General features: G+C 30.7%; 1 protein-coding gene across 5 annotated transcripts in view; it reads right to left on the bottom strand.

Annotated features, from left to right (window-relative positions):
• The window catches only part of LOC126817486 (eyes absent homolog 1), a 118,193-nt gene that overhangs the window by 8,540 nt on the left and 93,731 nt on the right, over positions 1–15,922 (bottom strand). For all 5 annotated transcript variants that reach the window (XM_050544495.1, XM_050544497.1, XM_050544498.1 and 2 more), the window contains 2 exons: positions 6,519–6,608; positions 707–765 (listed from right to left, as the gene is read on the bottom strand). In XM_050544495.1, the coding sequence (XP_050400452.1) occupies positions 707–765; positions 6,519–6,608 (149 nt within the window). The remainder of the gene's footprint in view (positions 1–706; positions 766–6,518; positions 6,609–15,922) is intronic.

Below are 15,922 nucleotides of genomic sequence, written 5' to 3'. Positions count from 1 at the left end.
TTCTTAACTATTCTGTTGTCATATTGTAAATAAATAATCATTAAATACTAGTAATTAATCTGAATATCAGTAGTTGACTACACAACATTTATTAGAATATTTGATTTATCATGTTTTTTACAGTTAACAACTTCACACTTAATCTTCAAAACCTTTTGCAGACATATAAAAAAATTGTTTATTTCTTTGCACTGGTATTTTTTATCTTTAATTGGACTTGTTTTGAAAATAAATTAATTATTATAATAATAAACTAGGGTCTTGCCAGATGTGGCCATGTTTCTTCAGACTTTTAAACATTTTTCAGTATGTGGGAAAATAAACAGGTGTTCGCTGTCAATACCATAAAAAATAACTCTGACAATCTTATTAAAAGTTAACTCATCCGATTTGTTTGAATATAACAAAAAAAAAAACCTGTTATATTTTCTATTTCTTAAAGGCTTTTTTCAGTATCATTGGGAATGTTTACAATTCATATCATATTAAATTGACACCTTTGTGGAAATCAAATCTCATGTAAAAGTCATATATTTTTTTTTTACCTAATCATCTAATTTTTATTAACTTATATGATTTTCTTTGGGACCAATTATTATTTTGAATATTTTTTGTTTCTTTTAATTTTGGTAAAATTATGTGTTTTAGGTGTTAAATTACAATTTTTAATCACAATATTTTGGATATAATTATTATAGTAGTTTACCTTAAATCTTGTCCATTGTCATCTGAAGATACATCATCTATATGAACTTGATCGCATTCCTGGAAGAAAATGTAAACAATTTCAGTGACAATTTGTCTTATATTAGTCCACTTTGAGAAATGTGTGAATCATGCATCGAAAAAAAACAAGAGACCTAAAATTAATCTTTCCAATTTACATTTTATGTAATCCAAACATTACTATAATCAAAAACTAAAACTGTTGTTTTGTTTTGTTATATGGCATCAAGTACCTATTCGACATGTATGCATGCACATTTAGAGATTTCACCACAAAATGGCCGTCTGTCAATAGCTATTTATCAAGGGTGAATAACTCTTTACAACTTTTAATGGAGTGAATTAAGGGTTTGAAGAGGAAGACAGACAAAATTCAACAGATTTATTAACTTGCAGCAGCAATCAACAAGAACTGATAACAACAGAGAACAAAAGACCGTCATCTCTGTTTAAACTACACACTGGAAACCATTTTAACTCTTAAACAATGGCAGACAAAAATACGGCAACTCTTCAAATAAAATGGGAACAATGCATGAATTGAAAGGCCTAAAGCATTTCCTATTTTCTTTAAAAGGATTCAATTAATACCGGGACTAAAAACCATGCAGACTTTAATGATGCTTGCCAATTCCTATCTTAAGTAAATTTGATAAAATCTCTAAAATTCTGCACATTGAAAATTACAATATTATCAGATACGTGATTTAATACAGTTTGAGGAAGGAAGTCAGTTTAAATAAATATTATATCAATGAAAACATGACTTTTTCAAATTTTTAAAAATTTACTTTGTTGATGTCGAATGAGTAATCTAGCAAGGTTTCTTTGTAGAAAATTACTTTAACGACACAAGAAAACAATGACTAAAAATAAGACCATTATATTTTATATGATATAAATTAGATAATGATTTTCTATCATTAAGAAATTGTAAGTTGAATGTCCTATACATAAAAGAAAAACATCTCAATATCAGGTAATTTTCTGGCCTTGACTCTTTCCCTGGAAATTTTGACACATGTTTCATAAAATCCAAAACATTTATTTTTTTAATAAAAATTTTAAAGTTTGGCCACCGTTGTTCCAAATATATATTTAATTTTGTCTCAACCCATCAACACTTACCCTAAATTCAAGCTCCATAAATAAAGAACAATGGAATAAAATCGAGTTCAAATACACTTAAAGCATCAATAACAATAGTGAACAGATTTCAAATAAAGATAGGAAGTGACTCAACCATCTTCAAATAAAACACCAAGTTTAATCTGTAACATCAGCAACACTTGTCTTTTAACTCTTTTAATGTCTCAAGTTAATAATGACCGACAAGTTTTGTCAATGGCCTGAAATTATGTGAGTTGACTACAGGGTACTTTTATTAAGTTGACCACTGGGACAATGGAGTAAACACACCTCATAAACCACCACTGAGACTTATCCTTTTCCTAGCTTGATCATCAATAATTCATTTTCAGACATCTTGAATAAAATTAAAGAGTTTTCAAAGTAGATATATCTATTGACTTTTCAAATAGCATTGTTTAAATTTTAATGGCCTATATTTCTTTTTGGAGGAAAATATGATCTGATCATTACAGTGACTTTAAACTAAACATCTAAAGAACTTACAGGGCATTCTGAAAAACAATAGACCAATAAAACAGACTAAAACTCTATGACAAAGAGATTAAATTGACCTCAACAACTGAAGAGCCTCTTTATAATTATATCAAATGAATTTAACAGCAGTGTCCCAGAATATTTTAATGGCACAGAAGTGGTTGGAGAAGCCAAACACCAGACGTGAATTGTTTTGATTCCCACCCCGAGGTATTTTTCGCAAACAGACACAGATAATGAAAACCCTTTGTTAATAATTTACTAAAGACTGGATAAAATTATTCAGATAATTAATAAGATTCCCTCCAGGCAATCGGATAAATTTATTGAAAAGTGTGGCACATGTCTGTATATCAAACTTAATATGATATATATTTTTGTCAGATGGCAAAACATGATAGAGCAAACTGCATTAATTGTACACAGAAATCTAATATAAATGGATAATTTAGAAGTGCTTGCTCATTAAAATGTTTAAAAATAAATAAATAATTTTGCTGTGGAAGATCAAATTTATAACCATAAACTATAAAATTATTTAGCACAATTATTTCCGTCTTCACAATATCAAGTCTATCTTGTACATATTATTTGACTGTATCTACGGAAATATACTGAAAACAGCAATTCTCATATTGAACTATGCATAAATTTCTGAAAAAAACCCCAATCATGCCTCTCACTTCAAATAATGCCTCTGGACAAAGATATTTTATGTGTTTATCATATTCCTGAAGCAATGGCCCGAGAAATCCCTCTCTGGCCATTGCCTGCTGGATTGGCTTCTGATACTTGAGCTTTTGGGGAGTGTATCTATTCTTCCCAATCAATCCAATCTATCCCAAGTACAGCAACATGACAGCCCTTCGTTTAATCTTGAATCTTCCCTATAACTTTGGACAGTGATTTATGGTATTAAAAACGGTGGAAGTATTGTTCGTCTCCAAACAATATTGTTTACATTGTATTCGTTTTGATAGCCTCGTTTGTCATGCAATTAGTTTTGCTGCAATATTCTGCTATGCACTGGTTAATTGGGCCTAACGTTATGTAAACATATTTGGTCCAATTTAGAGCTCTGTTTAAAGCATAATGATGTTGTTACGCAATTAGATATTGGTTGTTAATCGGACTATTGACTAGTCATAATTTGGAACAGAAATTTGCTTTCATTACAGCCGTGTTAAGTGGGATTAGGTATAATCAAACGAAACACTGCGAAGAGTGTGTGTGTTTATAGGCACTTTATTTTGAATGTTTAATTTTCAAAAGTCTGCTGCTTGATGTTACCACCTTCACCCTGGTGGACATAACCTATTTCATATCATTTAACAATACAAATATAGGAAAGATATTAGGATGTAAATCAAAGCAGAAAATTTTCAGAAATCTTAAAGCTTTCTATAATAACATCTGCCAATTTTAAACATTCCATGACCATTTGAGAAATGAAAATTGGACGACATTGGAACCAAAGACATGGCTACTTTTCAGATTAAGACGGTCTTAAGTATATTTGGTTATAAGACAGGAAGAAAAAGGACAAGTTATTTCCGCAATTTGTCAATTTCTTTAGTGACCATTGGCTGTGGATCAATAAACAATGGAACTCTCTTGTCTAATACCAATTCATGTCTTCTTCAAATTATATGGCCTACCAACTAACCAATCAAATTCATTTTTAATCAATTAAATAAAGACCAGAACCCATTATTATCAGCCAATCAAAATCACTCCACAGAACAAATATTGTAGCTTCGTGAACTTGTATATTGATCAGGGCAGAAAACTGGTCCGTTCGTTGTAGAAGGGTAATTTTCATCATAAAATGGACTCAATTTATATCTGCTTTATATTCTGGTTGTCGTATAATCAGCAATTTCCCCCGTATTTCAGATTCTAGTGGAATTGCAATTCTTTATAAAATGTGATGAAAATTGTACATTTAATCGATACTCATATGTTTAATGTCACATAAATCACATTCTTCCATATTGAATACATTTCAATCAATATCTAAAATTCTTACAACACAAATTAGTGTACATTTTTACGTAATAGTAAATCCTCTTTCAGTTTTTGATAATTGATTATTTTGTTTTTATAAACTAGGAATCCCCATACCACCAACATCAATTTCACTGTCACATTGTACATAAGCACATAATAATTTGCAAATAAGTCTTATATACTCATTTTCAAACCAATAACAAGTAAATCATTTATGATTAAAAATCTATTTAACCTGATGTACTGAAAATAACTAATTGTTTACCCCGAAATGATTATTGAAAAATAGGTAGTTGACAATAAGAATTTTTAATTTGAGGGTTTCATTGTGATTACCTTAAAACGATTTTATATAATTATATTTTTATCTAAACCCGTACATTAAACAAATCTAGCTATCTCTAATCTATTTCACAATAAAATCTCCAGCAATTCGACTCGTGACCAAAAATATCAATAGACAAATTTCCCTCCATGTTTCGATTAGCGACAACGTGCTAACTAGGTGACCAAATATTTACAAGGATGCGCAAAGTAAAAGCTTTATTCTCACAGAAACTCGATAACACGAGTGACTAAAACAAAAATAACAAATTTTACCATAAAATGTTGCCATTAATTCCTTTAGCAAACAGTTTTAAAGTCCCCCTATTTAATTAAGGTTTTACGAATCAAATATTAAATCCATGACAAAATGTCAAGTGTAAAAACATCAAAAGAATCCATGGAGAGAAAAAAAAGTGTTTTGTTCTAATATGTGATTTTAGACAAAATCTCCTGGCTATTTTCAGCTTTTAATAGATTTTGTATTAATGATTGAATCACAAGAGAAAACAATAGAATAGTGGATTGAGAATACGTGTTTCGATTTTTGAATGATATGAGCGCTCATGAAATCGTGATTTCTCATTCGAATACATATGAAACACAAAGCAGATTTAGATATGACCCAATTCTTGTTATCAAAAAGGTCTCGGGAGGCAGATGTTCCATTCAGCGTCTAAGTCGAGGGTCAGCAAATAAAAATATCAAGTCAATCCTTTTAAAGAAAAAAGGTACAGAATCGACGATTCGTTATTATACAAGTCTCGTCACTTTAATCAAAGCTACACAATCATGTGACCTCTAGGTTATTAGCAAACAGTGGGCCAAATACCTCCAACGGCCATTAAACACATCGGAAAAAGTCATTACAATACAGGTTTCAAGGATTGGAGTAAATTCTTTACAGGACAATATTTACTCACGCAGCTTAATAAGACTTGTGTATGGATCGTCAGGTCTGCAGTCGTCAAGCCGGCGCTGAGAAACAAACAAAAACTGTCCCAGAATACAGGACAAAGTCTCGCAACAGACCAAGCAACTACCTTGAATAATCGTGCTTTCAATTGGGTTTTAGTTAATCTGTTTGGCACACGATGGCTATATTTGAACTTAGTTTTCAGCTAACAGACTGGCGTTTGTTTCGTTTGTTTCCCTTGTTTTGTGTAACGAGAAAAATAATCCCTTGTTTAAACAAGATTACTAAAACATTTACACACGCTCCAAATCACACGTTGGTCTTACATCTCATTAGATAACACACAAATTAACTTGCAATTCTTTCTTGTGTCAGAAACAATTTCAAAACCAAGCCGAAAAGTTAAAAAGAGACATTCTTTTTTGAAAATGTCAACAATTTCAAAAACAGTCTGTCTTGAAAGAATAAAGAGATGAATATTGACTGTGAAGGTGAGTAAAGGGGGTAGAAGGTACATGCAACACTCTGAAATAAACATCCTTTTCTTCCGGCTCACAGCGTATTGCATAAAACAGAAAGCACAGAGATTGCAAAAATGTCAGCAGGTGCAGGGCCAATAAGAAAATGATGTTCAGCAAAATCTCCATCATATTTACTGTGATAAACAGTTGACAGGCAAATCAAGATTCTTTCTTTAGACCCATGTCGCACAATACCCAAGCATTCCATGTATGTACAGCTAAATGGTCTATCTGACAAGTTTTATGTACTGTGAATTGGTGTATATTTTTGTTTCAGATCTAGTCAGTACTGAAATAGATGCTTGATCTGGCCTGAAGGAAGATCTTGTCTAACACTAACCCAATGGAAGTAGTATATATGGTAGTGTAATACCGTTATTAGTGAATGAACTTACCTCTAAATCATTAAAGAATAGATGGGTGTCGGCAAGATTAAATATCATTTCTTCCATCCGTAAACCCAGAGATACAGATTGTGGAGCATCCTGGAAAAGTAAATAAATTTAATGTTAAATATTCTCTCATGACTTTACTCTAGCTACTTTGAGACTAAGGCATTAAACACAATCATCAATTTTTTGATTGAACACCACTCATTTAAGCCTACTACTTTCATGGCTCTGCAAAACGAATTCAATTTTCATGCCAAAAATCCCATATTCTATCTTTAAACTGAAAATTGAAAGTAAACAAATTTAATAAAGTATATATTGATAACTATTTGCTGGCATTATTGTTATGATAATTTGTTGGAATGGCAGCAAACAAACTGAGAAATTTAAACAATTGGTCACAGAGCCATAACAGGTCACAAGTGTGTGATCAGTCTCGATTACTAATGTCATCATGCCAATTTAAAGACATGGTTAAATGGATGCTTTGGGTATCCTAATGTTGACAAATTTATTTTCACCATTTATTTTAAGAGACAATAGTGACCACTTTCGCTAAAAGAGTCAGAACAAAACTGAATATTTTAGACATAAAATAGTGAATTATGTCCTTAATTAATTTTTCTATGACTTCTTTTCATCAATTACGGTTACTTATTTCATTACAATGTCACATTTCATTTAAACAATATATGCGAGTTCATTTTTCTATCTATGCAACAAAAAACTAATTCCATTATCTATTTTGTCTATATATATATACCAGTATACAAAATAGCTAATTCCATTTATCTACACCATAAATATATTATTGATGCCTGATGTTACCAATCACATATTGCCCCAAGGATTTGCAGCTTCGTAAACTCAATTAAATTTCAATTTCATAGATTTAATTTGATAGTCTAAATTTGAAATGGTACAAACACCTAATAATTCATTAAAAGTGTAGAGTGAGGCAAACAATCATTTTTATAACAATAACCATTCTTTATAAAACATTTCTTCATTGATAAACCCTTATTCTAGATAAGTCAGAATACATGAAATGGTCATTTATCAAACACAAGTAATATTTTAAGAATATATCGTGAGCTTAACTTCTCTAATGTAGAGTTAACGTTAATTTACTAAATGAGATAGCTAATGACATGTCAGCTTAGTAATTGCTAATGATGACACAGACTAAAATATGGCCATTTTGTCATAGAGGTTAATTTCTCCATTAATATTCAGTCTGCTACAAACAATTGCCATTAACACTCTCCGTTCCAATGATTGCTGTGAATATTGTCATCATTTTCTTGTTACGATAATTCGAGTGCTGCTATTTTCTGAAATATGTCAATGTGAGTTAGATCATAGAATAACATGGCGGCAGTCAGAATGAATAAATCAATCGCGTCTATTCCCACCAAATTGTTATTGATTCAAGACAATCTAGCAGTCCGCGGGGTCATGATCTCAGATACTTGGCAAGACGTGGCTTCGTGAATTATTACTCCTGACGCTAATTTTCCATGTTTATGCGTTCAGGTCTGAGAAACGTCTGGCGTAAAACAAATTAACTAAAAGGAAAGATTTGGGAAGGAAGAATTATTTTAGATTAACTCATTGAATTCTAATTTAGTCGCTGAATATAGAACTTTAATCCGATATTTCTAAAAAGTGTCCCGGACATCCAACACCAACCAATCAGAGTGGTAAGGTTCAGTAAATAAGTTACATCCATTTTGTGACAGATAAGACTATATCTATGACTTATATTTGACATGTTTGTCTGACCATGTTTAAATATTATAACCATATATCTGGAGGCAATTTGGTCACTGATGCAAATTTACCAGACACATACAGAACATGTTAAGCTATGAGATACTGAATTATTTACATGTTTAATAAGTATTTATAAGTAAATGTCTGACTCAGTAATCAACAGTGAACCCAATCTGATTTACTATTTTTTTTACACAAACTACAAAATACTTGATGTATATATAATTATACTCTTCAGAAACTAATTCAAATCAAAAACCTTTATTAACATTAATTTTGTATTTCAACCATCTTCAAGATTTTGTAGGAAAAAACCCAAAGAGAATTTATATTGATTTTTCCAGACGTTTTTCAATATATGAAACCATGAAATCTGAAAAACTATTCAACACAAATAACTATTTTCATCTTCAAATAATCATGTTATTCTCTGAAAGTCATTTCTAGACACGATTTTTCACTATGATAAACTCTGCATTGGCAACAAAAGACAGAAGTAATACTATTTTCATGTCTGCGCCATTAATTTTTCTGTCAAAGATGATTTTGTTAATTGATTTAGTGTGAATTATCGAGGAAGACTGAGCCAATTGTTAAACTAAGTTATGTTATTAGTTGAGGGAATCTTATAAATTTTTCCTTAATTTGATGAAATCCGACATCTTTTGTGTAGAAGATAAAATCAGTCCTCTCGGGATTTTGAACAGATCAAACAAAATGGCTAATTATCGATGGTCGAAGATTTTATGCTTGTTTGCTCTTTGAAATGGTTGCTTGTCATTTTCAATTTGTCTTGGAGTTTGTTTAAGGTCGCAGTTTATCCCGACCCATTCCATTCAAGTTAGTTTGTTCAAAAGGATTAGATTGTCACCTAACAGACATTACTTAATATGCTATGCTTATAGTCATTGCAATTCTTATAATCCCTTCTTCTGTTGAAACACATATGAATGGATATATTGGAACAATTAAGCAGATTTTGTGGGGATCTAGTTCCTTATTTCTAACAGAAGTACTATCATTGAAAAAAACAAATCAAATCATAATTTTTCTCTTGCTTGGATTACAGAAACACTTTTCTTATTATTATTGATATACATATTGCTTAACAACTTCAGTAGCAAGTGTATTGAAACATTTACATTTTCAATTACTTAATAAATAACTCAAGAGTTTATTATAACAACTTTTCATGGTAATTAATTAAAGATGTTCAAGATAAGTTTAACAACATAATTGAAACATTCTGTGGGGTAGATTTGTAGCACTTTAATCAACCAATAACAAGGCTAAATACACATCAATAAAATTTAACAATTAAATCATGGGCTATTAATTAATCTGTTGAATTAATTGAGAGGATCTAATTAGTGTGTTTATACAACCATTTTGACTATTGCTTAAATTGAATAAATATGCCATGGGATATTAATTAATTTGATGTATTTAATTTCTCTAATATATTTTTCAACTATTTTATTGCTTTCTATTTCGAACTGAGTACCGGTACCATACCATAATTGATCTATACTTGATTCTGAAAATGAAAAAAAACAAAGCATGCCATAAACAGATTTTGAGAAATTAAAATGCATAATAAAATATGCTGATTTCAAAATATTCAAACTTCCAAAACTTCAAATATTACAAAATTATGTATTTACAATTGTTGATATGGAATTATTGACATGAATTAAATGTCAAGCCAAAGCTTACGTTCAATCACCTTCTGAAATGCTACTGGTATAGTTGTAAAGTTTGAGATGAGGAAACCTTATTTGCCATACAGATTTGGTAGAACATCACTAACATATACTAAATAGTAACAGAGTAGAAAAGAAAAAAAAAAAAAAAAATCCCACATGGCGGAATCATTAGGGATTTTAATGTTCACACTATGAAATATATCTTTCACAGCAGTCTCAACTTATTGGCAGAATGGAAATTTTACTATCAAACTGTATTTCAATATCCATAAATCCATCTATTATCCAGTCGGCCATATACATTAATTATAACTACAAATGGTCAATATTCAAGCTTATATTTCACAGAATATCTATAAAATTCTACTGACTATCAATCCATCTGTTTCGCTGGTGTTTTACAAGTTTCTCCTTTTAAATTCTCATAGCAATAAGCTCACTGAAAGTGTTTTTTTGTATACTGGGTGTTGGTGGTTTTATCAGAATTTATGTTTTTATACACAAAAGTATGACAGTGTTAACTATGTGAACTCACTAAATCCCCATATCCTGGCCCTATTACACCTGTTACAACATATAGACAAATAGTCAAATTTTTGACTTGGGATTTAAGAAGCTGAAAGGGAAGAAGGTATCCATAATCATGATGCAAGGGCCACCAGCAGAGTCAAACAAACAAAACTACCAACATAATAATTCAGAAAAATAAAAGCTCTGCGAAAATTTTATTGTTGAAATTTTATTGCTAACAGATAAGAGAGATTAATATAAATAAAACAAACTTTTCAACTTTTTTATGAGAAAAATCCTGAATGGATCAAAAATCAAGCTTCTAAATTTGTAACTATAAAAATGAGGAGTCCCAAAAATACCAGTAAAAATATAGAAGAATGAGATAATTACTTTCTTAGAAGTCATAGCATTCTTGATAATAATCAAGATTAGAAGTCATGTATCCACCAATTCTACTTGAAACCAATTGTCAAAATTCAAATAAAACTTAAAACCCTACTGTTACTCAAGTTCTCTGGTAAAAATTGTAGGTTTCAGAGTTTATTTCTACTAACCCCTAATTAACTGACTATATACTGAGGATGGGTTAAAGAAGGGCTTTAAGGGTTAAAGAAGAGCTTTAAACCAATTTTATGATGGGAACAAGCTGTGACCTGCTTGGGAAAAGTGTAAAAATTTACGACTTAAACCACTAATTTACAATTTAAACATCGTTTTATGGACTTTGTGAACATTTTACGAACTGATGCTTCAGCTATAAATCAATTGATCTAACCTAGCTCAAGGTCATGAAAACCTACTCAAGAGGAATTTTTTTTGTTGGGAGTTGATCTCATTTAGTCAAAGAATGGATACTGACAAGCAAGAATTTCTAACTGACTGATGTCAAAAACATCATATACTGGAAGCACTTTCATTTATACTATTTCACATTTGTATTTATAAAATTTCTAAGTTGTGCCAAATTATTCCCAATTAATTAAGCATTGTTCTTCATTTCAAAATTAAATCTCAACATAGCTCCCTACGTAAATGTCATAAAATATATTAATATGCCCATGTACTTTAAATCTAGACTTCTTGTATTGCAGCAGACTTATTTTTATGTCTTCATTGACTTTCAATGATATCTAATTGAGTAAACTGACAGAATAGATGTTATAAAATTTCAGAAAAGTTTACTATCTTATTACAGCTTCCAATACGGAAGTCAATATCTGAAATCATCAAAATGTTTCTGACATATTTCAATTTTATATATCTTCATTTACTTCAAAATAAAAGTATGAACTACATTATATTTGGAAATATCTAATATGAAATTCTCTAACATTGTTGTGTAACTTTTGACATAATCAATCTCAATATCGGACAAGGTATGTATATTTAAACGGATATTGTACATGGTGTTTAACAATGCAATGGAGATAAAAGCTCTCTATGTTCCATTCAAAGCTAATGCTGATGTATGTTCAGCCCGGTGTCTGGGTAATTGAGGTAACTTATTAACTATTTGACAAGCATAAATATTGCGTAGTTAGCATCAAGTTAATAAATCTTTTGCTGAAAACGTTTGAAACCTACTTTAAATGGAAACATGATGGATATACATATTTCATGTCAAAATTATCACCAACAAGTACAAGCATACTATGGATCAGGAACAGTGCACAACTTCATCTTGAAATTGTGACATATCAAAAATTTACGTGCAATTGTCCATGGAACAAGCATTCCAAATTTTATGCTATGATCATATTTAAATTGGTGGAGCCTTAATTTTTTTAAAAAAAGATTATAGTCCCCTCGAAGACGAACAAGATAAGCCCTGGTCAAATAATGGAAAATGTCAATAAGTTATTAATGTTAGGTTAGGTTTTAAGTCTGAATGTGACTAAGCTCAGTAGGGTGAGTTATGCAGCTTTGCAAAGGTGAGTCCTACACTGACAGTCATAGAAGCACAACTAACTAAGGTAAATCCATTTTTCACAATATTTTTGAAATCCAAAAGTAAAATATCTGAAAGTCAGCAAATTCAGGTGAAACCTAAGTTTGGCTTCAATTCCTTATTCTTTCTAGACACTTTTCATATGTATGATGTACTATCCTGGTAGCTTAGATTTTCAAAAAGTGTGCCCTTAAGTCAGTATAGTTCAAAAGAGTCAAACTTGTACATGTACAGTTCAAATATCAGCATTATTTTGACCTTTTATTAAATCTTCTAATAATGAACTGAAAGTCACATAACAGTGGCTGAACGTCTTTCAAGTCAAGTTGATCTGTTCATTTGGTATTTACAGATTTTGAATTTGTTAGCATTTTAGGAACTATAATATCATATCTAATTTTGTACTCTCACATTATTATTTTTGAAGTCTGGATATGTTTAATATTTTTGAGCCTTAATCAGTACAATTACAATTACTGCAGTAGTTCTTAAAAAGCCAGGTGGTTACTTCCAGAGTTAGAATCAGGCAGTGTGTAAATCATTATTAGAGTTAATTTAAGGTCTGCTGTTTAATAGGGGTTATTGTGGAGCTTTAAGGGTGTATTCTACAGATTAACAACTGTCTGTTCAATCTATTGTTGACTTTGTTTATGGACTGTCCGATCTAAAATCAGCAAGTCAATTAAAAGCTCTGACAATGGACCCACGGCTCTTAATGTCCATTTGATGTTGTCTGATGACGATATTTTGGTGAGTATGGAAAGACAAAGGGAGTCCATCAGGTGTAACGAAGCCAGGTATGAGGTGATCACAAAGAACATTAACCTTACTAGTGGAGGTCAACTCAAGCATCAAATTAAACCTCTACATGTTTAATGACTCAACAAACCTTCTTTCTAGTCTTTTATGGAAAGACAACTCTAATGGCTCATAAACAAACCTTACACAACTTTCATTTGTTACACAGACTTTTATTTATTTTGAACTTTGCGCAATTACAGTAAAATGTCTACTTTATGAGTTACTAAAATAAAAATACGCTCTCTACATCATTGTTAAAGTGTTTTTTAAGCAAACGAAAACCTTGGTTTAAGAAAGTTTTTCTTGCAAGGAAGGCTTTTTATATTTTTCTTACATATAGAACAAAACATTTTGAAAATAACAATTTAACTATTGGGTTTATTATATGTCCACTTACTATTTACCTGATATTAACTTTTGGGGCTTTTTGTCTAAAATGAATATTATGTATAGTACAATATTTGTATGAATAATGAAATGGGCTTGATAGTTGGTTACTAGTATTAGCAATTATATTACTATACTCGAAACAAAACATTTATTAATATCAAGTCTGAACTTGTCCTAAACCACACTTCATGTTAGTCATATTAATAAGACTTCCATTACTTACATTGTTCTGGGTGATGTTGGGGGGTAGTTGAAGGAGTAGATGATACTCTATCTATAATCTATACAGATGTCTAATCATGCACGGAATGAGACAGTAATTCCTACACTAACAGACACCAACCTGAACATAAACTAGCCTCAACTATTTAATTATCATTAACTGGATTACATCATGCTAATAACATGTCAATTAACAACTAATCTAGCCCTTAATTATCATCATTAATAAAGCTTTTCACGTCAGTTGTTAATCAAGTAACCAAGTGCCACTCTGTCAACTTGTCTTTATTAACATACAGTGCTCAACGGACTATATCATTTTTATCAATTTCATTACGAACATGGATTAGAAGACTCCTACTTTATTCAGATATTGATCTTATGCATAATCTCACTTAATGATCATCTTCCAACTCTCTTCATTTGTCATATTTTTGCTCTAAATCAATCTGGAGCTTCAAGAGGTTACTCTAAAATTATCTTCCTGTATACAGCCATAGGATATTTAAAATTTTAAACATTCTTTAATGTATATGACCAGCCCTGGCCAAATAAGACATGTCAACAAAGGTAGAAAAAAACACATTTGAGAAACATGAAATTAATTTATTTTTTGTGGTTTTGATTTGCCAGCATTTTTTAAATTTTTTCCATGCATACAAGTAAAATATCAGTTATTGTTTATTGTTATTTTGAATGGTAGAAATACTATTCCAATATTCTAATAGTGTTGAAATTAATAAAGGGATTTATATACATGTATGCACGTAATATGTTAGCAAAGTGATAAGGACAGATGAATAAACCTGGTATTTGTAAACATGCTAGTGTACAATAGAAAGTAAAAGTAGAATGTCTAGTTATTTTGTTGGATGAAGTAGTCTGTGTGCAGACATACTGTTTGTTGAAGTAGACATCAAGTATAATGGAAGGGAAACTATAAAAGCTATTCATCCCTTCACTCCAGTTGATAATAACTTCTTGTAAATCTCTTCAAACCTTTATAATACAACTACAACAAGTGAAGCGCAATACATAATGACTTTTGTGTATAAATCAGATGTTTGTATAACTCTTAAATAGATTTTATTCTAATTCTACATCAAACCAATATTATTATTACAATCATATGTCAACAAGACTTTATCAAAATAAAATAAACCCATTTTTATTAACTTTCAATGGGTAAATCATTTGCCAGGTATTCCCTATATTGCGTCAAATGTTTTTAAGTTTTCAGGAAAAATCACGTCATAGTATGGGATGGTTAATATCTGGTATCAAGGAAAATTTATTCAAATATTATGTTTAACAAAAATTAACATGCACCACCCAAGTAAAATTGTACTTGTGCAAAATAAAACATATACAGATAGGCTTGTAAATAGTGCAGAAATTAAAGTAGCTAAGTCTCTAACTCAGTATCATCCAAAACCTTCGACATTGAAAACACAAATTATTTGTCAATTTTAATCAACATAGGTGTTGTGATTTTACCGGGAAAAGATGGGCTTCTGATATCCAATATTTAAGACAAAATAACCTTTTTACGATTGGTACACGAATCTTGTACCTTAATGCGTTTCAGCGCAATTTGTAACAAGTGACTCGAGAAACGAGGTTAGAGATATTCCACAAGTCATGTCAAACGGTGACCCCCATATTCTTATCTGGAGAGCATGCGCAATAAATACTATCGGTGTAGACTAGAATAACCAGTCGCTAGAGATTGCCATTCAATTGAGACTTCTGGCGTATTTCACCGAACATAACTGCTTTGAAATTAGAGTAAAAGCAGAAAAGATTGAATGTAAATCAGTTTATTTACATTCATTTTACATTATTATATACATTGCAACCCATTTGTGTCAATTTGTAGGTCCAAAATATTAGTGATTTAGCTCCTTTAAGTTAATGTTTGGTTATTATCAAAAATAATTTCAACTATAAACAAATTTCATTATACTTATCCAATGGAAAAATTAAATCATTTAAAGCTTGACCCATCACTAATCTAATTTGCACATCAAATCAATCCAATTCAATGCTTT

The sequence above is a fragment of the Patella vulgata genome, chromosome 4 (genome assembly GCF_932274485.2).
Source record: "Patella vulgata chromosome 4, xgPatVulg1.2, whole genome shotgun sequence".
NCBI lineage: Eukaryota > Metazoa > Mollusca > Gastropoda > Patellidae > Patella > Patella vulgata.
The sequence above is the reverse complement of the archived record's forward strand: the minus strand, read 5'-3'. Positions and strand labels throughout refer to the sequence as shown.